Consider the following 27,643-nt stretch of genomic DNA (forward strand, 5'->3'; position numbering starts at 1 on the left):
CCCTCCTGTCGCTGAGCAGCCCCACACCCTGGAGGAGGCCCTAAACATTGAGAGCGTCGGGCTTGCGGCACTGCTTTCTCCCACCACATCCATCATCCCAGAGACACACACCCCGGCGGGCCTATTTAGTGATGAGTCTCCTGGGGCACAGTCTGGTTGGCACATCACAGCTGAGCAGGTACAGCAGGTGGAGGTCGGAGCAACAGAGGGCCCAGACTCGCGGAGGCCAGACCAGGCCCAGGATGCAGCTGGCTCCCAGACGTTTTCTGAGTTCCTGGAGTTTATCAACCCACCCGCACAGCCGATGCCTCAGGAAACCCAGGGAAACAATGGCGGGAGGAGGGCTGCCTTCCTGGCTCTGCAGACGCTGTTAGAGGAGTCGAACCGCGTCCAAGAGCAGGGTGTGGTGCCGCTCATGGCAGAGACCCAGTCCGACACCGCACGGTGGCATCCGCGGTGGAGGCAATGGGTCAGGTTATGCAAGACGTTGGGGTTAATGTGCACGCGTCATCCTCGGCCCTGGACAGGGTTGCCCTCTCACAGGCAGCAATGTGCCAGAGCCAAAACGACATTGCCGGCGCCCTGCGGGCCATGGCCGAGTCTCAGCAGGTCATGGCCCAGTCTCAGCAGGTCATGGCCCAGTCCCAGCAGTCGATAGCACAGTCGCAGCAGTCGGTCGCGGAGACCATCAACCGCCTGACACATGTGCTGGATGGCGTCGTGCACACACAGGTTGAGGTCGCACAGTCCCTGGTGGGAATGTTTAACTCCCTGGACTCCGTCTCTGCAAACCTTCGGATCCTGGTAGATACCGTTGCAGGCCTCCAGGACTGGCAGCGCCAGGTGTCGGTGGTGCGACGGGGCACCTCCCCGCTCGCACCTCTGTCCCAAAGTGAGGCCCGGGGGCCACCGGGCTCCCCGAGGGAGGAGGAGGTTTCGGGGCCCGTCCCATTAACTCCATCACGGGACGTCCCGGAATTCTCGGCCTCCCCCCGTCCCATCCCTGGTGCATCGGGTGGGCAGCAGGCAGAGCAGGGTGGCACAATGTCACCCGAGACGCCCGCAGAGCAGCCTGGCCCATCAAGGCCTGGTCGCCCCAGGAAACGCTTAGCCAAGGAGAAACGAGTCGAGGGGGGCGATTCGCAGCAATCCTCCTCCACTCCTGCTGTATCATCTGGGGAGTCACTTAGACGTAGTGGTAGGGCCCGTAAGGCAACTAAGATAGACACTGAGTAAGTTGGCACGGGTGAAGGGCACAGTTTAGTTGTAGGGGCTAGGGCACCTGTAAATAATTGTTAATATTAAACGCACTGTTCCACCTTACTTGTAATACCGTGTGATTGTTCCACAGCCACAGGAATCGTGATGGTGACCGAGTGTCGCTGGGGGTGACGGGTGGTGAAACCTCGGTGCCGGGTGTGCAGTCCCTGCCCCTACCCCCTCCCACAGCTAGCCCACGCGGGCACGTGATGAGTGTCAGTGACGAACTCAGCGGCCACCAAGGTGGATGGTTCAGCTATTGCCATGGGTCAGACTCTCTCTAACGATTCTGAGCTCACAGCTCTTCGCAGAGCGGGCTGTCATCATTCCACATGGCACTGATCACACCCGCTGACACAGCCATCAATGTTGTGCCATTCCGTCAGTACCCAGTGATAAGCGTCATGTCGAAGTGGAGCAGTGTACACTGAGGAGGGGGGGGGGGGGGGGTTGTGGTGGTGGCAGTTGTGTGGTGACCCTCTGCATGACTAGCGATGCAGGTGGTGGTTTGGTGTTCATCGGGGACGTCACATGCGATGCGTGAACCGTGCTGCCACCAGGGCGTCGCGTGCCCGCCGTCCTTGCCGGGTCCGTCGTGCCGCCTCCTGGACATCACCAGCACCTGGGTCGTGTCTGCGTTCTGCGCCCGCCACTCCGCCAGCCTCCTCCTCCTCCTCCTCCTCCCTCGCCTCCTCCTCCTCCTCCTCCTCTGTGCTGGCACCACTGCCACTAGCTTCTCCCTCCGCCTCCTGCAGCAGGTCATCTCCCCTCTGCATCGCGATGTTGTGCAGCGCACAGCAGACCACTACAATGCAAGCGACCCTGTCGGCCTGGTACTGCAGGGCCCCTCCGGAGCGGTCCAGGCACCTGAATCTCATCTTCAGGAGGCTAAGGCAGCGCTCCACCACACCCCTGGTTGCTGCATGGGCCTCGTTGTATCGTGTTTCCGCATTTGTCTGAGGCCTCCGTATAGGCGTCATCAGCCAAGACCTCAGCGGATAACCCCTGTCGCCTAGCAACCAGCCCCTCAGCCGGGGGGGACGTCCCTCAAACATCGCAGGGATGAACGACTGCGCTAGTATGTAGGAGTCATGCACACTCCCTGGGAACCTTGCACAGACGTTCATGAACCTCATGTGGGCGTCGCATACCACCTGGACATTAATGGAGTATGTCCCCCTCCTGTTTGTGAACACTTCCTTGTCCACAGCAGGCGGGCGCATGGGGACGTGAACACAGTCGATTGACCCCTGAACCCTCGGTATCCCAGCCACACTGGCAAATCCACGGGCTCGTGAGTCTTGACTTGCTTGGTCCTCGGGAAAGGTGATGTAGCGGTCCGCGATGGCATAGAGGGCGTCGGTCACATCCCGGATGCACCTGTGCACCGATGACTGGGAGATCCTGGAGACGTCCCCGCTCGGAGACTGGAAGGAGCCGGTAGCATAGAAGTTCAGAGCGACCGTCACCTTGATGGCAACCGGGATCGCGTGTCCTCCCCCCGTTCCACGTGGGGCGAGGTGCGACAGGAGTTGGCAGATATGTATCACCGTCTGCCTACTCAGCCGGAGTCTTCTCCTGCAGGTGATGTCCGGCATTGTTAGGAAAGAGACCCGGACACGGTACACCCTCGACTTTGGTCGTCGCCTCTGGCGCCGTGGCTGCACCCTCACTCTCTCCTCTAACTCTTCCTCCTCCTCCTCCCCCCCCCCAATGCTGCTCGACGACTGGCAACTCCTCGGCCCCTCCCTCTGCTGCTGCAGCTGGCCCTGCAGCCACTGCGGGTTGTGGGTGTGGATGCTGCTGCATCTCCAAATCCAGTAGAGCGGCCCCAACCACTGCACAGAACATCGCCGTTCTGTTCGTAAACATCGTGCTAACCTACAGAAGGGTGGTGGGGGGCAGAGAAACGGGACATGTTAGACGGAGGTTAGTCGACACCTCGGCAGCCGCCAGCCATGGGATACCAGTGTGTCCCGGTGGCCTGGTCGCGCTGCTGACACGCGGGCAGCCTAACCCCTGGTCACTTTCTGCATCCAACGGCCAGTAAACTATGGCCTCCTCACGGGTGCGTCAGTGGCCTGTGGCCGTAAGCCACAGGGGAACCAGCGGCCGTGTCCTCGTCACCTGCACACCATGGCATGGTGGCAGACATTTTGTTACGGGGTTGGACGGCTCACTCTCTACCTAACCCCCCCCCCCTCCGTCGCCCCCCACTGCCTCCCCCGTCGCCCCCCACTGCCTCCCCCGTCGCCCCCCACTGCCTCCCCCGTCGCCCCCCACTGCCTCCCCGTCGCCCCCCCACTGCCTCCCCCGTCTCCCCCACTGCCTCCCCCGTCGCCCCCCACTGCCGCCCCCGTCGCCCCCCACTGCCTCCCCCGTCGCCCCCCACTGCCTCCCCCGTCGCGCCCCACTGCCTCCCCCGTCTCCCCCACTGCCTCCCCCGTCTCCCCCACTGCCTCCCCCGTCTCCCCCACTGCCTCCCCCGTCGCCCCACACTCCCCCCGCTCTGGACCCCCTCCCGTTCTCAGGGATGCCTTCCCCGTTGTGGCCAGACTCGAGCGGTGCGCTGAGCGGTGCGCTGAGCGGTGCGCTGAGCGGTGCACAGAGTGGTGCCCTGACCTCCTCCAAGCTGTCGTCAGCCAGGCCGACTGGTTGACGAATTTACAAAGCAGGTGTGTTTCACGACGTGCAAACAGGGCGCCATGACGTCGGGACTTCGGCCCATCCGGGCCGGTGAATAGCGGGGGGGGCTATCAGTGGTGATTCTGGTCGTGTCAGGGGCGGGAAGGAGGCGTTTGTCGGGAATGGCGACTCCGACATTTTGCGGGGTTCGGAGAATAGCGGGAGGGCGTCGGAACAGCGTCGCCGTAAAAATTTCCAACGCCCGCTATTCTCCGAACCGTCGTGAGTCCGGAGAATCTCGCCCAGAGTTTGTGGTGGTTTTGTTCGTGAAGATCATGGTTTGCCTGTCAACATGGAGTAGGTGGGGAATGGCATCAAATTTTTGAGTACAACCCAATTTGACGTTACTCCATAAGGTATTGCAGTTAACAGAGTCAAAGGCTTTTGTGAGATCAAAAAAGGCCATATATGGCAGTCTGCACGGTTCCTTGCCTTTTTCTTAGATTTGCTATGCAGTGAAACATAGAAACATAGAAAATAGAAGCATGAGGAGGCCATTCGGTCTTTCAAGCCAGGTCTGCCATTTGTTATGATCATGGCTGATCATCAAGTTCAATACCCTGACTCTGCTTTTCCTCCATATCCCGTGATCCCTTTCGCCCAAAGAGCTATGTCTAATTCTTTCTTGAAATTACACAACATTTTGGCCTCAACTATTTTCTGTGGTAGCGAATTCCACAGATTCACCAATCTCTGGGTGAATAGATTTCTTCTCACCCCAGTCCTAAAAGGTTTACCCCTTATCCTCAAACTACGACCTCTAGTTCTGGACTCCGTCACCTTCAAACACCTTCTTTCTGAATCTACCCTGTCTAATCCTGTTAGAATTTTAGAAGTTTCTATGAGGTCCCCTCTGACTCTTCTAAATTCCAATGAATATAATCCTTACTCACTTAATCTCTCCTCATATAACAGTCCCACCATCCCAGGAATCAGCCTGGTCAACCTTTGCTGCACTCTCTCCATTGCAAGAACATACTTCTGCAGATAAGGACATCAAAACTGCAATGCCTTGTACAATGGCAGTAAAACATCTCTGTTCCGATACTCAAATCTTCTCATTATGAAGGCCAACTTTCCATTTGCCTTCTTTACCATTGTCCCCGAACAGGCGCCGGAATGGGGCGACTAGGGGCTATTCACAGTAACTTCATTTGAAGCCTACTTGTGACAATAAGCAATTTTCATTTCATTACTGCCTGCTGCACCTGCGCGCATACCTTCAGCGGCTGATGCACGGGGACCCCAAGGTCTCGCTGAGTATCCACCTCTCTCAATTTACACCTATTCAAATAATAATCTGCCTTCCTATTTTTGCTATCAAAGCAGATAACCTTACATTTATCCACATTATACTACATCTTCCATGCACGTACTCACTCACTCAGCCTGTCCAAATACAACTGAAGCATCTCTGCATCCTCCTCACAGCTCACCCTCCCACCCAACTTTGAATCATCTGGAAATTTGGTTCCCTTTCCCAAATCATTAATATAAAACGTGAGTTGCACAGATCCCTGTGGCACCCCGCCTGCCAATCAGAAAATGATCCAGTTATTTTATCTTTTGGCTCTTGTCCACTAATCAGCTTTCTATCCATCTGAAGACATGATACGTCATCCCATGTGCTTGAACTTTACATATTAATCTGCCATGTGAGACCTTGTCAAAAGCCGTCTGAAAGTCTAAATACTAAATCCACCAGTTCTCTCTGGTCAATTCTACAAATTACATAGAATCATAGAAAAGTTTCAGCACAGAAGGAGGTAATTCAGACCATCTTGTCAATGCCAAAGAATTGTAGTCGGTTTGTCAAGCATGATTTTCCTTTCGTAAATCCATGATGACTTTGTCTGATTATACCATTGGTTTCCAAATGCGGTGTTATGAAATCCTTGGCAACTGACTCCAGCAACTTCCCTACCACTGATGTTTGGCTCACTGGTTGATAGTTCCCTGTTTTCTCTCTCCCTCCCCTTTTGAATAATGGGGTTACATTCGCTACCCTCCAATCTGGAGGAACCATTTCAGAGTGCAAAGAATTTTGGAAAATGACCACCAATGGATCAAGGGCCACTTCCTTAATTACTCTGGGATGAAGATCATCAGGCACTGGAGATTTGTCCACCTTCAATCCCATTCATTTAATCTAAACCATTTATTTACTGATACTAATTTCCTTCAGCTCCTCACGAAAATTGTGCTTCTCAGAATTTCTGGTACATTATTCATGTCTTCCTTTGTGAAGACAGAAGCAAAACTTACAAATTTAGTTCCTCAGCCATTTCTTTGTTCCCTGTTATGAATTCCTGCATTTCTGACTATCAGGGGTCCACAATAGTTTTTATTAATTTTTTTATTCATACACCTAGAGAAACTTTTACAGTCAGTTTTTATGTTCCCCCCTAGTTAACTTTCAAATTGTATTTTCCCTTTCTAAATCAATCCCTTGGCCTGCCTTTGCTGAATTTTAAATTGTTCCCAATCCTCAGGTCTGTTGCTTTTTCTTGCTAATTTATTGCCTTTTTCTTAGATTTTCTCTGCAATGAAAATCATGTGTAACTCAGATTAGGTATAATTCAACCATACCTCTGTACAATGCTTAAAATTTAAAATATTCAGCTTTGTTTTCAAATCTGCATGACACTCCCCACCCACCCCATCTCCTCCAGCTGTACAACTTCAATTCTGATTACTTGCTCTTCCCAACTTTAACAGATACATTAATGGCATTCAAAAGGCATCTTGACAAAGACGTGGATAGGATGGATCTTTTTTGTATCTCTCCCCTCTCACCTTAAACCTATGCCCTCTAGTTCTAGACACCTCTACCTTTGGGAAAAGATGTCTACGTTATCTATGTCCGTTATTATTTTATAGATCTCAAGAAGATCACCCCTCAGCCTCCTATGCTCCAGGGAAACAAGTCCCAGCCTATCCAGCCTCTCCTTATAACTCAGACCATCAAGTCCTGGTAGCATCCTCATAAATCTCTTCTGCACTCTTTCTAATTTAACAATATCTTTCCTGTAATAGGGTGACTAGAATTGAACAGATTATTCCATGTGTGGTCTTACCAATGTCTTGTACAACTTCAACAAGACATCCCAACTCCTGTATTCAATATTCTGACCAATAAAACCTAGCATGCTGAATGCCTTCTTCACCACCCTATCCACCTGCGACTCCACCTTCAAGGAGTTATGGACCTGTACCCATAGATCTCTTTGTTCTGTTACTCTCCCAACCCCCTACCATTAACTGAGTAGGTCCTGCCCTGATTTGATCTACCAAAATGCATCACCTCACATTTATCCAAATTAAGCTTCATCTGCTATTCATCGGCCCACTGGCCGAATTGGTCAAGATCCTGTTGTAATCTTATATAACGTTCTTCACTATCAACTATGCCACCAATCTTGGTGTCATCTGCAAACTTACTAACCATGCCTCCTACATTCTCATCCAAATCATTAATATATAGGGGCTGGTTTAGCACACTGGGCTAAATTGCTGGCTTTTAAAGCAGACCAAGGCAAGCCAGCAGCACGGTTCAATTCCCATACCAGCCTCCCCGAACAGGCGCCGGAATGTGGCGACAAGGGGCTTTTCACAGTAACTTCATTGAAGCCTACTCGTGACAATAAGTGATTTTCATTTCAAATAACAGTGGACCCAGCACCGATCCCTGAGGCACACTGCTGGTCACAGGCCTCCAGTTTGAAAAACAACCCTCCACAACCATCCTTTGGCTTCGGTCGCCAAGTCAATTTTGTATCCAATTGACTACATCACCCTGGATTCCGTGAGATTTAACCTTTTGCAACAACCTACCATGCGGGTACCTTGTCAAAGGCCGAGCTAAAGTCCGTGTAGATAATGTCGACTGCACTGCCCTCATTTACCTTCTTGGTTTCCCCTTTAAAAAACTCAGTCAAATTGGTGAGACATGGCTCTCCCCTTACAAAGCCATGCTGACTTTCCCTAATTAGCCCTTGCCTGTCTAAATGCCTGAACATCCTGTCCCTCAGAATACCTTCCCACAATTTACCCACTACAGAAGTAAGGCTAAATGGTCTGTAGTTCCCAGGCTTATCCCTACATCCCTTCTTAGACAATGGCACAGCATTTGCTACCCTCCGATCTTCAGGCACCTCTCCTGCGGCTGTCGATGATTCAAATATCTCAGCTAGGAGGCAGGCAGTTTCCTCCCTAACCTCCCACAACATCCTGAGATACATTTCATCAGGTCCCAGGAATTTATCTATCCTGATATGCTTTAATACCTCCGGCACCTCCTTCTCTGTAATATGTACACTCCTCAAGACATCAGTTTTTAATTCCCCAATTTCCCTAAAATCCGTGTCTTTCATTAAACAGTAAATACTGACGAGAAATATTCATTTAGGACCTCTCCCATCCCTTGTGGATCTGCACATAGATGACCTTTTTATCCTTAAGAAACCTTACCCTCTCCCTAGTCACCCTTTTACCGTTTATGTATCTGTAAAAACTCTTTGGATTTTCCTTTGCCTTATGTGCCAAGACAATCTCATGTCCCCTTTTTGCCCTCCTGATTGCCGTGTTGAACACACATCATCAACTGAGTATCCTCTCTGGTAGAGCATTCCAAAAATGCACAAACCTCTGATTGAAGTAATTTCTTCTCTCCTCAGTCTGAAATAGATAACAGCGTATGCTGATTCAAAGATTCCCCAGTTTTAGATTATTAGGACAGGGAAACGGCCACTCAGTATCTATTCTACCAAGCCCTCAGAAATATATATCTCAGTATCATCATTTATTCCTCTAAACCCCAAAGATTATAAACTGTTTTCAATCTCTTCAGATAGGACAACCCAGGACATACCAAGAGTCAATCAGTTGAACCTCGGTTGCACCCTCTCTGAGGCAAATATCTTCTTCCTTAGGTTAGGAGCCCAAAGGTTACACAATTCTACAGGTCTGGATTCAAGAACCTTATTATTACACTGTATCCTTGCAAGATAGGAGTAATTTAAGCAGCCCTGATTTCTCCTCCCACCACAGAAAGGTATTTTGCTTGGATTTATATTTCCCAACCCGTCAGTTTTGGTGTGGTTCATTTTTCCATTAATAATCCCACAGCAAATACAGAAGGCGGAGTTCTGAAGTATTTTAAAGTATCGGTTTCAGTGAAAGAGAATCCCACTAGTGTTGCCGGCGAGAAAATGCGGCCTAACTTTGAACACTTTGAAAATAAAATTTCTTGCGTGTTTCATGCCGTGCTCATGACAACTTGTCTCTGATTCACTTGCCCCGATATTACAACCGAATGGCCACACCAGAGGCGGGGCGCGGCAAAGCCGGTTGATCTTGTGAGTGGTCTCTCACAAGATTTATTCAGCTCGTTACATCTTCGAGATCTAACGAGATTTTGTGAGGTGTCACGATCTGGATGGTGCCGACAATGGGAGTGAAGTCAGGCTCACTTGACTATGCTGGAGCTGGAGTTACCCAAGGCATCAGATCTAACCCCCATGCCAAGGAGACCCCAAGTGAGCATCATTTAGCACTGGTCTCCACCAACGTAGACCAGGCTTACTGGCACTTTGTGGGGTCTCCCAGGCGATCAGGGGTCCCTGGTGGTCAGGCTCTGGGCAGGGAGTACCAGGCACCATGGCACTACCAGTCTGGCACCCTGACAGCACCACCTAGTTACCACCATGGCACTGCCAGGGTGCCCAGGTGGCACTGCCAGCTTGGAAGGACACTGCCAGGGTCCCAGGCTAGCAGTGCCAAGGTGCCCAGGTGGCATTTTGTCTGTGCCAGGCATCATGCCGAGGGGTGCCCTGCCCTATGAGGTGGCGTGCGGGAGACTCGATTACCCTCTTACAGGTGAGTTGCAACATTGGACGGATCCGGAGACCATCGTGGGGTGTCTGGCGATCAGGGCACCATTTAAAAATAGCACCAGATCTCTTCCTGCACTGGCAAGTGGCACCCGTTAGTGTAGGAAATGGGACTAAGTGCAGCCTCTGTGGAGTTTTCCTCACCGAGGACCCAAAATGAAGTAGAGTCTCATTTAATAACAGAGCCAGTGCCGGGAAACACCCATTAAAACACACTCAACATGGGACTCTGTTTCATTTCCATTACTTTGCACCCTTGATCTCAGCAATCAGGTGGGCGCTCCTTTTAAACACCTCTCCAGCACTTGTTTCAAGTCCAATTAGGGGGATGGCAGTCAGGAAGAGAGCCCCAAGTTTCTCAGAGATACCTCACCAAGATGCAGGATGGGGTGGAGCAGAGGCATCTCATCCTCCACCCTGATACAGGCAGATGACCTGCCAATAATGTGACTGTGCTGTAATTTTTCTTTGTCCTTTGTTCTTTGTATGGGAATTGAACTGAACCCACGCTGCTGGCCTTGTTCTGCAATACAAGCCAGCTGTTTAGCCCACTGTGCTAAACCAGCCCCAGGATCCATAGCATGAAGATGAATGACCTTCTCTCAGCATCCATGGCGCCCAATCCCCATTGCAAATACTTGTAGTGAACCATGCCCACATGACTTCCATCTGATTTGGGCGGAGAATCACGGAGGCCTGGAGCATACTGGGTCCAACCTGCTGACGACAGGTAAATTGATGCAAATGCAGATTTTGCCTGCTGCTGTAATTATGGGATGCAAACCTTGCTATCGCCACCTGTGAGGGAGAAGAGCACGGAGATCTGTTCAGCACCGGGCTCGAACCTTGATTTTGGCCAAATTGCAGATTCTCAACCCGGTCGTAATTCGTTCCGGGGTCGAGGGGGGAGAATTGAGGTTTAATCGGCCAGATTCTTTTTCAATTGCTGCCTCGTGGGTGCCATGTGTAATAGCACCACCCGCAGACCTTAGACCTGGCAGTGGGTGTATCAAAACCCATGTCTGCTTCCTACCGCATTCATCTGAATATTTTGAGCCCTTCTGAAAGTTTGCTGGCACTTCGTTGATTGTCAACAGGTTTTTTGATTTGCTGCTGGATTGGGATTTTCCATGGACCCGCCCTGGTGTCGCCCTTAGTAAGCTGAACAGTTGTTTTTTTTCTCTGCTTCTCAGCCTCCATATCTTTGCAGGTTTTTAAATGCTTACCAAAAACGTCAGTTTTTACCAATATATAAAACAAAAAAGAGTGGCTAAGGTAAATATTGGTCCTTTAGAGGATGAGAAGGGAGTTTTAATAATGGGAGATGAGGAAATGGCTGAGGAACTGAACAGGTTTTTTGGGTCGGTCTTCACAGTGGAAGACACAAATAACATGCCAGCGACTGATAGAAATGAGGCTATGACAGGTGAGGACTTTGAGATGATTGTTATCATTAAGAAGGTAGTGATGGGCAAGCTAATGGGGTTAAAGGTAGACAAGTCTCCTGGCTCTGATGGAATGCATCCCAGAGTGCTAAAAGAGATGGCTAGGGAAATTGCAGATGCACTAATGATGATTTACCAAAATTCACTAGACTCTGGGGTGGTCCCGGTGGATTGGAAATTAGCAAACGTGACACCGCTGTTTAAAGAAGGAGGTAGGCAGAGAGCGGGAAATTATAGGCCAGTGAGCTTAACTTCGGTAGTAGGGAAGATGCTGGAATCTATCACCAAGGAAGAAATAGCGAGGCATCTGGATAGAAATTGTCCCATTGGGCAGACGCAGCATGGGTTCATAAAGGGCAGGTCATGCCTAACTAATTTAGTGGAATTTTTTGAGGACATTACCAGTGCAGTAGAAAAGGGGGAGCCAATGGATGTGGTATATCTGGATTTCCAGAAAGCCTTTGACAAGATGCCACACAAAAGGTTGCTGCATAAGATAAAGATGCATGGCATTAAGGGTAAAGTAGTAGCATGGATAGAGGATTGGTTAATTGATAGAAAGCAAAGAGTGGGGATTAATGGGTGTTTCTCTGGTTGGCAATCAGTAGCTAGTGGTGTCCCTCAGGGATTCGTGTTGGGCCCACAATTGTTCACAATTTACATAGATGATTTGGAGTTGGGAACCAAGGACAATGTGTCCAAGTTTGCAGATGACGCTAAGACGAGTGGTAAAGCGAAAAGTGCAGAGGATACCGGAAGACTGCAGAGGGATTTGGATAGGCTAAGTGAATGGGCTAGGGTCTGGCAGATGGAATACAATGTTGACAAATGTAAGGTTATCCATTTTGGTAGGAATAACAGCAAACGGGATTATTATTTAAATGATAAAATATTAAAGCATGCCGCTGTGCAGAGAGACCTGGGTGTGCTCGTGCATGAGTCACAGAAAGTTGGTTTACAGGTGCAACAGGTGATTAAGAAGGCAAATGGAATTTTGTCCTTCATTGCTAGAGGGATGGAGTTTAAGACTAGGGACGTTATGTTGCAATTATATAAGGTGTTAGTGAGGCCGCACCTGGAGTATTGTGTTCAATTTTGGTCTTCTTACTTGAGAAAGGACATACTGGCACTGGAGGGTGTGCAGAGGAGATTCACTAGGTTAATCCCAGAGCTAAAGGGGTTGGATTATGAGGAGAGGTTGAGTAGACTGGGACTGTACTCGTTGGAATTGAAAAGGATGAGGGGGGATCTTATAGAAACATTTAAAATTATGAAGGGAATGGATAGGATAGATGCGGGCAGGTTGTTTCCACTGGCGGGTGAAAGCAGAACTAGGGGACATAGCCTCAAAATAAGGGGAAGTAGATTTAAGACTAAGTTTAGGAGGAACTTCTTCACCAAAAGGGTTGTGAATCTATGGAATTCCTTGCCCAGTGAAGCAGTTGAGGCTCCTTCATTAAATGTTTTTAAGGTAAAGATAGATAGTTTTTTGAAGAATAAAGGGATTAAGGGTTATGGGTTCTGGCTGGAAAGTGGAGCTGAGTCCACAAAAGATCAACCATGATTTCATTGAATGGCGGAGCAGGCTTGAGGGGCCAGATGGCCTACTCCTGCTCCTAGTTCTTATGTTCTTATGTACTTATGTTGTGGCACCTTTTCTCAGATCAGACTTGCAAACGTTTTTAAAGTTAATTTTCAGAGATTGCACGATCCTTCACTGCTGCTACCATGTTATATGTTGGTTATGACTGGCTTAATTACAATTGCAGAGATATAGATGGTCTGAACAATAAGTGATTCATTGGATAAATACAATTATCTACAAATGTACAAGACTGTGGCTATTACTCAGTCTGAGCTATGAAATTTCTCCTTTTAGACTCATCATCATGTGACTCTCTTACATCATCATGTGGGCGTCACTGCTTTGCCAGTTTCACATATTAACCCTTTCAGCCTTGAACATCCGAATACTACACGTCTCACTTTTTCTAACTTGAATTAATTCGAAACTCAATCACTTGGATCCTACCTCATACCAAGTCACGCTCATGCATCATACACATTGACTTACAATGGACCTGTCTGGCTCATGTTCATTTTTAAATCACTCCATATCTTCACTTTTCCCTATCTCTGTGAACCTCCTCCAGCTCTGCAACCCTCCAAGATCTATGTGCTCCTCCAATTCTGGCCTCTTGTTCATCCCTGCTTTTTATCACCCTGAAATTGTATTGTCAGCTTTGTCTTCAGCTACTCAGCCAAAATTCCTGTAATTTCTTCCCAGAACGTCTCTGGCTCTCCAACTCTCCTCCTTTAATGCATCCCTGGAAGCAGACTTCTGTCAGTCACCTTTACTAAAGTCTCCTTATTTGGTTCAATGTGAAATGTTGTTTGATAATGGTGCTGTGAAGTGCCTGAGGCTTTTTTGCAATGATAATTGTGCTAGTTAAATGCAAGTTATTGTTGTAATTGTTGTCCACGATTGGTGTATAGCTATCGCTAAGTGAGCGAAGGATGAGTCCTTCTTGCTGAGTTCTTGTTTTTCAACCAATATACCAAATAATTAAAAATACTTCAAAGTATCATGTCAGGACATAATGTAAATTATGTAATTTACTAATATCTACAGAAAGAATAAACATATAGATGTGTCCAAGAGAACATCATAATTTAAAAGGACTACCCAGAACTATTTGGGTGGCCAGGTGGCACAGTGGTTAGCACTGATGCCTCACAGTGCCAGGGACCCAGGTTCAATTCCGGCCTTGGGTCACTGTGTGGAGTTTGCACTTTTTCCCTGTGTCTGTGTGTTTCCTCCAAGTGCTCCAATTTCCTCCCACAGTCCAAAAATGTGCAGGTTAGATGGGGTTATGAGTATACGGGGATAGGGAGGGAGAGTGGAATTAGGTAGGGTGCTTTTTTAGAGAGTCGGTGCAGATTCAATTGGCCAAATGGCCTCCTTCTGCACTGTAGTGATTCTATTTTATAATTATTATCCCCTTTCCTCTCAAATTCTAGGTTCCAAGTCACAGACCACTTTGAGACATACTGGTGCAAGACATGAAGGGAAAAAAGAAAAAAGAAAAGAAAAAAAAGGAATTGATATTGATTTAGAGAATCCGGAAGAAATCCTGGCAGAAGAGTTTCTTTCTGTTGACAACCCAGATGCTTTGGTAAAGGCAGCGATCAGGTTAGCAATTTCATATGGCTGAACTCTGCCCATGGACTTGTTTTTTTACACCTTCTTCTGTTTCTTTTTGTATTTAACCTTTGTTCTGCTGTTTTCCTGGCTAGTGATACACTTAAAACTAATGGAAATTATTTATGTTAAAGCATGCACATGCATTTCCCCTGCTTCTAAAAGGACAAACACTTCATGAGCAAAGAAATGTTTGAGGAGCCTCTTGTTTTGGGCTCAAAGTACTTTGAAAGTGATGCAGCGTATGGATTTTGTAAAAACTTGACAAAAATGAAATTGCATGGATATTGAGGTTTTTTTTTGACTAAGTTAAGGAATTAGTGGGGAGATTTGTTAGTGCTCTTTGGGGGGGTTTAAACTAATTCAGCAGGGGCATGGGAACCTGGATTGTAGTTTTAGGGTACGGGAGATTGAGAGTATAGAGGTCAGGAGCACAGATTTGACTTCGCAGGAGGGTGCCAGTGTTCAGGTAGGTGGTTTGAAGTGTGTCTACTTCAATGCCAGGAGTATACGAAATAAGGTAGGGGAACTGGCAGCATGGGTTGGTACCTGGGACTTCGATGTTGTGGCCATTTCAGAGACATGGATAGAGCAGGGACAGGAATGGTTGTTGCAGGTTCCGGGGTTTAGGTGTTTTAGTAAGTTCAGAGAAGGGGGCAAAAGAGGGGGAGGTGTGGCGCTGCTAGTCAAGGACAGTATTACGGTGGCGGAAAGGATGCTAGATGGGGACTCTTCTTCTGAGGTAGTATGGGCTGAGGTTAGAAACAGGAAAGGAGAGGTCACCCTGTTGGGAGTTTTCTATAGGCCACCTAATAGTTCTAGGGATGTAGAGGAAAGGATGGCGAAGATGATTCTGGAAAAGAGCGAAAGTAACAGGGTAGTTGTTATGGGAGACTTTAACTTTCCAAATATTGACTGGAAAAGATATAGTTCGAGTACATTAGATGGGTCATTCTTTGTACAATGTGTGCAGGAGGGTTTCCTGACACAATATGTTGACAGGCCAACAAGAGGCGAGGCCACATTGGATTTGGTTTTGGGTAATGAACCAGGCCAGGTGTTAGATCTGGAGGTAGGTGAGCACTTTGGAAACAGTGACCACAATTCGGTGACCTTTACGTTAGTGATGGAAAGGGATAAGTATACCCCGCAGGGCAAGAGTTATAGCTGGGGGAAGGGCAATTATGATGCCATTAGACATGACTTAGGATGTGTTGGTTGGAGAAGTAGGCTGCAAGGGTTGGGCACACTGGATATGTGGAGTTTGTTCAAGGAACAGCTATTGCATGTTCTTGATAAGTACGTACCAGTCAGGCAGGGAGGAAGGGGTCGAGCGAGGGAACCGTGGTTTACCAAAGAAGTGGAATCTCTTGTTAAGAGGAAGAAGGAGGCCTATGTAAAGATGAGGCGTGAAGTTTCAGTTGGGGCGCTTGATATTTACAAGGAAGCGAGGAAGGATCTAAAGAGAGAGCTGAGACGAGGTAAGAGTAGGGCCAGTCAAGGACAGTGGTGGGAAGTTGTGTGTGGAGGCTGAGGAGATAAGCGAGATACTAAATGAATACTTTTCGTCAGTATTCACTCAAGAAAAAGATAATATTGTGGAGGAGAATGCTGAGACCCAGGCTAATAGAATAGATGGCATTGAGGTGCGTAGGGAAGAAGTGTTGGCAATTCTGGACAAGGTGAAAATAGATAAGTCCCCGGGGCCGGATGGGATTTATCCTAGGATTCTCTGGGAAGCCAGGGAAGAGATTGCTGAGCCTTTGGCTTTGATTTTTAGGTCATCATTGGCTACAGGCATAGTGCCAGAGGACTGGAGGATAGCAAATGTGGTCCCTTTGTTCAAGAAGGGGAGTAGAGATAACCCCGGTAACTATAGGCCGGTGAGCCTAACGTCTGTGGTGGGTAAAGTCTTGGAGAGGATTATAAAAGATACGATTTATAATCATCTAGATAGGAATAATATGATTAGGGACAGTCAGCATGGTTTTGTGAAGGGTAGGTCATGCCTCACAAACCTTATCGAGTTCTTTGAGAAGGTGACTGAACAGGTAGACGAGGGTAGAGCAGTTGATGTGGTGTATATGGATTTCAGTAAAGCGTTTGATAAGGTTCCCCACGGTCGTCTATTGCAGAAAATACGGAGGCTGGGGATTGAGGGTGATTTAGAGATGTGGATCAGAAATTGGCTAGTTGAAAGAAGACAGAGAGTGGTAGTTGATGGGAAATGTTCAGAATGGAGTTCAGTTACGAGTGGCGTACCACAAGGATCTGTTCTGGGGCCGTTGCTGTTTGTCATTTTTATAAATGACCTAGAGGAGGGCGCAGAAGGATGGGTGAGTAAATTTGCAGACGACACTAAAGTCGGTGGAGTTGTAGACAGTGCGGAAGGATGTTGCAGGTTACAGAGGGACATAGATAGGCTGCAGAGCTGGGCTGAGAGGTGGCAAATGGAGTTTAATGTGGAGAAGTGTGAGGTGATTCACTTTGGAAAGAATAACAGAAATGCGGAATATTTGGCTAATGGTAAAATTCTTGGTAGTGTGGATGAGCAGAGGGATCTCGGTGTCCATGTACATAAATCCCTGAAAGTTGCCACCCAGGTTGATAGGGTTGTGAAGAAGGCCTATGGTGTGTTGGCCTTTATTGGTAGAGGGATTGAGTTCCGGAGCCATGAGGTCATGTTGCAGTTGTACAAAACTCTAGTACGGCCGCATTTGGAGTATTGCGTACAGTTCTGGTCGCCTCATTATAGGAAGGACGTGGAAGCTTTGGAACGGGTGCAGAGGAGATTTACCAGGATGTTGCCTGGTATGGAGGGAAAATCTTATGAGGAAAGGCTGATGGACTTGAGGTTGTTTTCGTTAGAGAGAAGAAGGTTAAGAGGTGACTTAATAGAGGCATACAAAATGATCAGAGGGTTAGATAGGGTGGACAGCGAGAGCCTTCTCCCGCGGATGGAGGTGGCTAGCACGAGGGGACATAGCCTTAAATTGAGGGGTAATAGATATAGGACAGAGGTCAGAGGTGGGTTTTTTACGCAAAGAGTGGTGAGGCCGTGGAATGCCCTACCTGCAACAGTAGTGAACATGCCAACATTGAGGGCATTTAAAAATTTATTGGATAAGCATATGGATGATAAGGGCATAGTGTAGGTTAGATGGCCTTTAGATTTTTTCCATGTCGGTGCAACATCGAGGGCCGAAGGGCCTGTACTGCGCTGTATCGTTCTATGTTCTATGTTCTATGTATAGGATACTGGAAGTAAGGGTAATGGTATATACTGAAATTGGCAGAAAGTGATGATTGATGTTTCCCAGTGGTCAATGTGCATCATTTGTGGTGTTGGGTGAAGGTTCGATTGGTGCACAGAAGACTGCTGAACGATGCTCTGTGCCAGAAAGGTTCTGCTGTAAATAGGAGATGATACTGCAAATAATTGAGTCTTGAGTGATTTGCTAGCTCCGGATTTTCCCTCCTTGTTTTTCTTTCTGCTTCTGACATGCACTTGCTTTTGAAGGAGACGATAATTTTTTTTTGTTGTGCCAGGTTCAACGATCCTGGTTGAGAGTTGTTTAGGACTTGCGATCAATATCAAAACTCCTAAGTGAAGTCTTTATAGTAGCCTTCACCACTGACGCACAGTAACAACAGTGTGTACCATCTACAAGATGCACTGCAGGAACTCACCAAGGTTCCTCAGAAAGCATCTTTCAAACCCCAAGCACTGCCATCTGGAAAGACAAGAGCAGCAGATACCTGGGAGCCCAAAGCCTGTAGCTTCCCTTCCAAGTCACTTACCATCCTGACTTTGAAATATGTCACCGTTCCTTCACTGTTGCTGGTTAAAATCCTGGAATTCCCTCCTGAACAGCACAGTGGGCGTGACCTACACCTCAGGGACTGCAGCAGTTCAAGAAGGCAACACCTTCTGAAGGGCAACTAGTGATAGACGGTAAATGCTGGCCGAGCCAGCAACGTCCATACAATAAAAAAGTCTTTATTCCCAAACTGATGTTTGAAGCCTGTTGGAGGCGACTTTCTTTGGCAACTCTTGCATGTGCCTCATTGTTAATATAAAGAACTCAAGAGAGTGTGCTGCTGAGATAAATGAACCTATTGACTGCTAACAGGTCTGGTCATGGACTGAAACCGTGGGCCTGAGATAGGACGTCTGTTGCAGGCCGCGATTGTGACATGCGTTGGAGAACAAGTTCATACTGTACCAAATTTATACTGGTGGCTAGATGCACAATCAGCAGCAAACAGCGAATCACAGCGTATATCTTTGGAGACCTTGGTCTTTGCCTGGAGTCATCTCATATCCCATCCATGCCATATCTGATTTTGATGCTGGGATCACCACCATGGGAGTCATTGGATAGCATAGTGGAGAAAAATATACTGAAGAGAGTTAGTGACGCACACAGATCTGTTTTAATTCATTAGTGACAGGAAATGGAAGAGAAAACTTATCATCAACCCGGACGTGTGCAAGCATGCGATCATGAAACTTTCAAACTTGGAGGAGCCTGAAGAGTGGGGAACCCCAGTGTTGGATCTCTGTGTCTATTCATATGCCATTAATGCCGTACCATATACCAAATAACAGAGATTCAAGACTGGCTTTCTGGTTAAAGGCAATTTGCCACCTTTATTTTTGTCATCTTCTAGTGTCTATTGGTAAGTTTCAATTTTCACACAAGTACAGAATTTGGAATGTTTCGACTAGCCCTGCAGCAAGCTAATCAGAATGATTGACTTTCACAAATACAGATTGTTGAATACAAAATACAATGACAGCTAGTAGTAATTTCTTCAAGTCAAGATACACAGTACAAAAGGACTACACAGATTAAAATAGAATAAATAGCGATTTGCAAAGCCAGAGGATAGGACAGATTTTAGAGAATAGGTTGAATTGATTCTAAAATGACTTTCTCATCCCGATACCTAAACTTGTAAGAAGATTACTATCTGTAAAGTTTCATCCCCTCTACAGTAGTGATTGGTTTGACTAATCTATAATTCCTTTAATTCGACGAATGGGTCTGTCCATTAAATTAAAATATGGAACATTTCAGTAACTTTCCACTCTGATGAAAAGCTTACTCAGCAAAACTTCCTTTCCATGGGGTGATTCTGTGGTTACCAAGGACATGGAACTGGATCCTAGCCCATCTCTCTAACACAAAGAACCTTTCTCTCTGTTCGGCCTTGCAAATGTTTGCAGTTTCTTGTCGGATCTTTTCGCAAGCAGTCAGCTATTTCTCACTGTTATGGTTGATCTAGAATAATTTAAAATCTTAGTTATTATGATTTCTTTAAATAACTTCTTCCTTTAACCCTTTTTACCGATTAGTTTCTATCACGTAAGGACCCCATAGTGGGGATTTCTCACTTGGGGGTGTGTGGGACAGTGTCCACGTGTGTGGGGGGTGACATTGCTCATGGGTGGGGTATGTAAGCTCACTTAGAGATTGGGGACATCCTTTCAAAATGGCAGCCTGATCTTTGAGTTCACCTCCCCAGTCCTAAAAAAATTCTAAGTGTGGGCTAAACCTTTGAGAAACTATCCAGGGCCCAAAAAAATGACTAAGTGTCATTGAATAGCAGTGGGGAACTCCTCGGTAGAATCGGCCGGAAATTCCCTGAAAAAAAGCCACAAAATTAACTTAAGATTTCTTGGGAGAATCGGGCCCAGGATTTCATATTTAAAACTTTTTCAGTAACAAATGACGAAGAGCGCGATTGGTCAATATTATTTTCTCCCCATGGGCAACTTTGATTTGGTTTATTGTCACATGTACCGAAGTACAGCGAAAAGTATTTTTCTACGGCCAAGTACACAGTACGTCCATAGGAGACAAAAGAATAATCAACAGAGAACTTTGACAAATGGTACATCGACAAACAGTGAACTTATACTTCAAACTACCCACTTTGTACAGAATTGCTGTCCTTATAGCTAACAGTCCCCAATTGTTTCCAGCTTCCAATGGTTTCCTGTTTCACCGTATCACTGAACAGTAACTTCAGGGGCGGGATTCTCCGACCTCTCGGTGGGTCTAAGAATCGCCGGGGGGCGGCGTAAATCCCGCCTGGCCACCCCATGATATTCGCCGGCCCCCAAAAAATCTCGACGATATGAATTGAACCACGCGCCTCGGAGAATGTCGAGGACTGACGCGACGCAACAGGCCCCGGAACCGCCCCAATTCTCCGGGCTGGATCGGCCGAAGTCCCGCCGACGTAACCACAGGTCACGCCGGTGTAAATCAAACCAGTCGTTCTAGTTGACGCCGGCTAGCACGGTGGTAGAGGTCGGTGTGGGGCGGCCGCCGGAGAAGTGACGGCAAGGCCGCAGGTGGTGAGGGGGGTGGGGCGTCGCAGGAGCCATTTGTATGTGTGTGCCGGGGGAGGGGAGGGGCTGGGAGGAGGGGCTGGGTGGGACGGGCTGGGGGGAATGGCTGCGGGGGAGGGGGTGTTGGGGAGGGTGTGTGATGGAGAGGGTGCCTGCCGGGGAGGATGGGAGGGGACTGGGGAGGGTGAGTGATGGAGAGGTATGTGCTGGGGATGAGAGGGGGGGTTTGGGGAGGGTATGTGACGGGGAGGAGAGGGGGGTGGGTTGGAGAGGGTGCGTGCCGGGGAGGAGAAGGTGGAGGGGTTGGGGAGGGTGAGTGCTGGGGAGGAGGAGGGGGTTGGGGTGGGTACGTACCCGGGGGGGGTTCGGCAGGGTGTGTGCCGGGGGGGAGTGTCCGCCTGGCCATGTGCTAGCTGGCAACAGTCGCGACCATGCGACCCATGGCTCCTGGCTGCGGGGTGAGGGGGCGGGGGGGGGGGGGGTGGCATGGGCAATGGTGACATGTCGTCTATCCCCCCCACCCCCACCCCCTGCAGGGGGTTTGATAATCACCCAGCGATGTTGACCGCCTTGGCGGGAGCCGCACTTCCACATGTTGCCATGGGGGAGCTGGAGCAGGAGCGTGCCAGGGAGACGGCGGAGGCTGCCGCAGAGGAGCGTGCCGCTGGGAGGAAGGTGGCAGACGCTCAGGCTGGAGGGCCACCTGCACGACAGGATGAGGAGGAAGAGGAGGACGTGGTGGTTGTGCCACGGCGACGGACCTCACGGACCGGGCATGCAGGAGGAGACTGTGGATGAGCCAGGGAACCGTGGCACACATCTGCCACCTGATTGCAGACCTGGCACTGCGTGGCACTGGGGGAGGACTCCCTCTCCCCGTGGCCGTCAAGGTTACGGTGGCCCTGAACTTCTATGCCACGGGATCAATCCAGGCCCCCCTTCCTCCATATTCCCCTTCCCTCATATCCCCTTCCTCCATAATCCCCTTCCCCGATATCCCCCTTCCCCCATAGCCACCCTTCCCCCATATCCCCCCTTCCCTCATATCTCCCTTCCCCCTTATCACCCCAAGGGGAGATATGGGGGAGGGGGGATATTGGGGAGGTGGGATATTGGGGAGGGGGGATATGGGGGAGGGGGGATATGGGGGATGGGGGATATGGGGGAAGGGGGGATATGGGGGATATGGGGAAGGGGATATGGGGAAGGGGATATGGGGGAAGGGGGGTATGGGGGACATGGGGAAGGGAGGATGTGGGGGAAGGGGGTTATGTGGGAACGGGGTGGTGTAGCCACCAAAGCTGGCCACTTCCCGACATAAAATGGAACATTGAGTTGCATGCAGGGAAAATTGGACAATGTCAGAGAGGCAAGCAGGCTGCAGAACCTCTCTGTGGATTCGGTCTGTGAAGAAATCAGACAGCATAGAAACTAGCAAGCTGCGCATATTAATTGAGCAATTCCCGGTGATTCCCAGGCACAATGGACACAATTAAGAATAACAAAGGCCAAGCTAGACTCTTCAGCGCCAGCAGGAGTCCCGGACAATAAGTTACAAACAGCCCCAAGAACCGCCCAGCGATCGGGAAACAGCCCCAGTATTGGGGAATTCAAACCAATCGATTGGTATGAGGTTCAATCGATTGCAAGCAGGTATAGGGTCCGCCCAGATGGGCGTGAAGCCCCTGGCACCTATAAAAGTACGGACCCAAGACAAATTCGATCTCTTAGCCGGCTCTCCCAGCAGAACACCTTTGCAGCAGCTCTCCAGGAACTTGAACGTGAGAAGGAGAGGCCCGGCCAATTGCTACACCGACAAGTAAGTGTCATACAACGCACGCTACGAGAATAGACACTACTGACCCCTTTAGTCCACACCAACTGGAAGCCTGCGGATCCAGAACAAAGCAAGAGGCCATTGTTCCCTGATCCGGCAGTTCCCTTATTCCAGATAAGTATTGGCCTAGTAGTGGTAGGAACAGTTTAGTCTTAGTATTATGTGCACGAGTAGTAAATAACTGTGTAATAATAAACGTGTCTTGTTTGAACTTACTAACTGGTGTATTGAGTCATTGATCTGAACTTGAACTTGAACCTCGTGGCGGTATCATAAGGATACCTGGCGACTCTAGAGTTTAAGAATAAAACAGAGCCAATTGAGTGTAAAGCACACTCACCCAGAACGAGCAACAGTGGGTAATGGGTAAAGGGGGCAGGCAGTGGAGGGTCTCACTTGGCGCTGCGTGGCGGGCGGCCATTTTGCCAGGTCTCCGGGGGGGGGGGGGGGGGGGCGTTTTTTGTGCATGACGACACGCGTCTTCGTGACGGATGAAGCTGTCGCGAATGGCGTCACGCCGTTACTAGCCCATTCCCGGCCGGAGAATTTGCGACGTTTCGGGGGGCCCGACGCCAGAGTGATTCGCGCCGCTTTTGGCGCCGGGTTTGGCCATCGCGCCGATTCACGGAGAATCCCACCGCAGGTGTTCAGGTGCTTTCCTCAGTTTTCATAGCTTCTTAAATCCACCTGAAAAGCCTGTCCCAATGACGCTTCTTGACTATGCCAGAACAAATCTCCTGAAATCGTCAGCAGGCATCAGGATTTCTGTCATGATCCAGCCTGCTTGTGAAAAATGCTGTCCTTCCCTTACACCCTTACTTATTACAAATTTATCAATGATTTAGAGGCCATTTAAATCCCGTCTAATGCTTACATCTGATCTGGGCACAAAGCAACATTGGATTTGTAGATTTTGCGAAGGCTTAACATCGATGCTAGCGAAACAGTATCAGAAATGATCCACTCCATTGGCCTGCAATGTGTCGAAGTTCACCAAGTCAGCCAACAAATTGACTTGTATTCTGCATGGTTGAATGGGCATTTTCTAAAATCTTGGCGACCATAAGATCGTAAGACATAGGAGCAGAATTAGGCCATTCGGCCCATTATGTCTTCTCCACCATTCAACCATGGTTGATATCTTTCCCATTCCCATTCTCTTGCCTTCTTCCCATAACCTCTGATCCCCTTATTAATCAAGAATTTATCTATCTCTGTGCAAATGGCACTCAGTGATTTGACCTCCACAACCTTCTGCAGCAAAGAGTGGCTTAGGCAGCACCCTGCCATGGTGGGCCGTTCCCAGCCGGCGTGCTGTCGTCCCCACGCCCCCCCCACCCCACCCACCACCCCCCCCCCCCCCGCCAGACTTGGAGGCCTCCCCCCGTCACCCTTCGCCCCCCCCAGCCACAGCATAACTGGCTCACGATTTTTAAAAGCAGGTTAGAACGGTGCCGGTGTGACTTTGGCCCATCCAGGCCGTGCGGATGGGGGCCGGAACCCCCCCCCCGCCCCTTCCCCCCGGGAGGGCGGGCCACCCAGCCAGCGGCACCCACTGGCGAGTAGATCCAGGGCCGCATGCATGGAATTCCCCAGTGAGGGCGCTGCCATCTAACGGTGGTGCTATCAGGAGGGACGGACAATAGGAGTCGGGGCACAGGCGGTGTGGCCAGGGGTGGGTGTGCATGCGTGTGTGTGGCACAAGCGTGGTGCAACCGGTCAACCAGGGCGGCCATGTAGCCCATGGTATATGGTTGTGGAGGGGGCCATGCGCCATGGCTAAACCTGTTGTCTACCCCCATCCACTGCAGATCATAATGTTTGGGAACCAGCCAGCAATGTTGGCTTACCGTGGCGGGTGCCGCTGCCCTGCATGCAATCCTGTGGCAGCAGTGCCAGCAATGGCGCAGGCAGCTCAAGAGGCGGCGGAGGATGCAGCAGAGGGACAAGCTGCAGAGGGCCAGGTGGCACCCGCTCAGGCGGAAGGGCCGTTCGCTCGACAGGCGCAGTAGGAGGAGCAGGAGGAGGACAACGACGGGGGCGAGGCGAGGAGGACAACGACGGGGGCGAGGCACAGAATGGGGATACCGATGGGGATGGGGAGGAGGAGGCGGAGGAGGTAGAGCAGGTGGTGCCACGGTGCCAGAGGCCACCGATGAGATCTCATGTCTACCGACGCCGTATGTCCTTCGAGGACCTGCCGGACAGGTCATGCAGGAGGAAACTCTGGATGAGCCGGGAGACCGTCGCACATATCTGCCACCTGATGGCACACCTGGCACCGCGTGGAACTGGGGGAGGACATGCTATCCTGGTGGCCAACAAGATTACGGTGGCCCTGAACTTTTATGCCACGGGGTCTGATGTGCCATCAATTATAACAAAGACGAGTTGTGGAACGAAACTGTGGCTTTAATAAGCTAAACAAGAACCTGCTGGCAACTGGTCCCGAACAGGGGCAGGGCCAGAGGTCGGCCACCTTTATACAGAGCCTGAGGGGAGGAGCCACAGGCAAAGCCAGCAGAGACAACAAACAATATATACAATACAGTAACAGTGGTTGACCACAATATATATAATACAGTAACAGTGGTTTACCACAATATATATAATACAGTAACAGTGTATTATATAGTAACAGTATTATACAGTAACACGATCGATGGTGTTCATGTTGCCATTCGGCCACCAGTGGAGAACAGGGACGTGTTCATGAACAGGAAGGGGTCCTACTCCATGAACATTCAAGTGGTCTGCGACCACCAGATGAAGATCCTGCACTTCTGCGCCCGGTACCCGGGCAGTGTGCATGACGCATTTATCCTGGCACAATCGTTCATCCCCTCCATGTTCAAGGCACAGCCTCCCTTGAACAGGGCTGAAGGGCTGGTTGCTGGGCGACAAGGATGCAGTCATGGCTGATGACGCCTATACGGAGGCCACGGACCGATGCGGAGACCCGATACATTGAGGGGTGTGGTCGAGAGATGCTTTGGGCTGCTGAAGATGTGCTTCAGGTGCCTGGACCGCTCTGGAGGGGCCATCCAGGACCCGTCAGAGAGGGTCGACCACATCATTGTGGCCTGCTGCGTCCTCCACAACATAGCCCAGCAGAGGGGCAATGTGCTGGAGGAGGAGAAGGAGGAGGCAGAGGGGGAGCCTGGGGAAGGGCACGGCTCTCCAGATGAGGAGGATGGGGAGGGGGTGGCAATCGACGTGACATGGGGGCCGGATATGGATGGGAGGTGATTCCTTGCTGGGTCGCTGTCTCTGCGGAGTCTGCACGTTCTCCTCATGTCTGCATGGGTTTCCTCCGGGTGCTCCAGTTTCCTCCCACAGTCCAAAGACGTGCAGGTTAGGTGAATTGGCCATGATAAATTGCCATTAGTGACCAAAAAGGTTAGGGGGTTATTGGGTTATGGGATGGGGTGAAAGTGAGGACTTAAGTGGATCGGTGCAGACTCAAAAGGTCAAATGGCCTCCTTCTGCACTGTATGTTCTATGTTCTAATAAGACTTGGCCAGCGATCGCGGGAAGCGTTGATCGCTGCAAGTTTCACCAACTAGGTGGTAGGGGCTCGCTGAGCACGGGCACTGACCCCACTGTATGGCACCACCTCATCACCCCGCACCCGCACCTCTCACAACACCTATGAGACGCACCTCTCCCCATCACCCACCACCCTTACCTCCCACACGACCTCATGCACAAGACCCCTCCATTCCATATCCACTTGCGGCACAACGGGCTGGGCTCACACGGTTGCCTGTGGAAGCAGGTGTGATCGATGCCATGGAGGTTGATGACAACCCGCTCTGCGATGAGTTGTCAGCTCCAAATCGTCAGACAATGTCTGACTCATGGCCACAGTTACACCCCCACCTGGGTGGTCCCTGTATGCCTGCTGGACACTCCATCACATCGCCCTGTCGAATCGCTGGGGGCGGGGTGGCGTGTACACCCGGAGGGTGGGGGGCGCACATTACACCCACCGGGGCTCGGGTTTGTTCACCCCTACACCACAGTGGTACTCAGTCCCCTACCTGATCCCACAGGTATCGGACATAGCACAGAGGCAGCTTGCATTGGTGTCACAGTGAGTTAAATTAGAACGGTTATATACACATGCCCTAGCCCATATAACTAAGCTGTGCCCTGCGCCCATGCCAACTTACTAGGTGTCTAACTTCCTGGCCTTACGGCCCTACCACTACGTCTCTGTGCCTCCCCAGATGGTACAACAGGAGTGGAGGGGGACTGCTGAGACCTCTGCCTTGCGACTTAGCTCCCCGTTAGCGCTCGTTTCCTGGGGCGGCCCAGCTTGGAAGGGCCAGGCTGCTCCTCGGGCGTCCTGGATGGCGTAGCGCCATCCTGTTCTGCCGCTGTCCACCAGGTGCACCGGGGACGGAACGGGGGGGAGTCTGAGAAGCTGCGGTGTTCCGGGACCTCACCTGCAGGAGTCACCGGCACGGGCCCCAGCCCCCCCTCCCTCCCTCGGGGTGCCCAGTAGCTCCCCCGCCTCTCTATGGGATGGGGTGTGAGTGGAGACAAGACCCAAGCCACCACCGACACCCGCGCTGCCAGTCTTGGAGGCCCGCTGTGGTATGGACCAGGGTCCGTACGTCAGCAGTGATGGAGCTCAGGGAGTGGGCCATCCCTGTCTGGGACTGCGCCACCTCCCTCTGGGCTTGAGCGACGCCATCCAGCATCTGGGCGATGCTGCCGATGCTCTCAGCGATATCCTGCTGAGACTCGACCAGACTGCGGAGCGCGGCTGAAATGTCCAGCTGGCTCTGGCACATGACTGCCTGTGAGTGGGAAGCCCTGTCCTGGGCCACGGATGACGCATGCATATGAAGCCCCAGGCCTTGCATAACCTGGCCCATGGCCAATATCGTTGCCCCCATTGCCTTCACCACGGACGCCACCCGTGCGGTGTTGGCCTGGGTGGCAGCCATG

General features: G+C 50.1%; 1 protein-coding gene across 1 annotated transcript in view; it reads left to right on the forward strand.

Annotated features, from left to right (window-relative positions):
* LOC119972150 (calcium/calmodulin-dependent 3',5'-cyclic nucleotide phosphodiesterase 1C-like) overlaps positions 1-14,774 on the forward strand; it is a 241,394-nt gene extending 226,620 nt beyond the window's left edge. Inside the window, exons 3-4 of the mRNA XM_038808480.1 lie at positions 14,303-14,457; positions 14,649-14,774. Of these exons, the coding sequence (XP_038664408.1) occupies positions 14,303-14,457; positions 14,649-14,774 (281 nt within the window). The remainder of the gene's footprint in view (positions 1-14,302; positions 14,458-14,648) is intronic.
* The last annotated feature ends 12,869 nt before the right edge of the window (positions 14,775-27,643 follow it).

Source organism: Scyliorhinus canicula, chromosome 10 (genome assembly GCF_902713615.1).
Source record: "Scyliorhinus canicula chromosome 10, sScyCan1.1, whole genome shotgun sequence".
In the NCBI taxonomy this organism is placed as follows: Eukaryota; Metazoa; Chordata; class Chondrichthyes; order Carcharhiniformes; family Scyliorhinidae; genus Scyliorhinus; species Scyliorhinus canicula.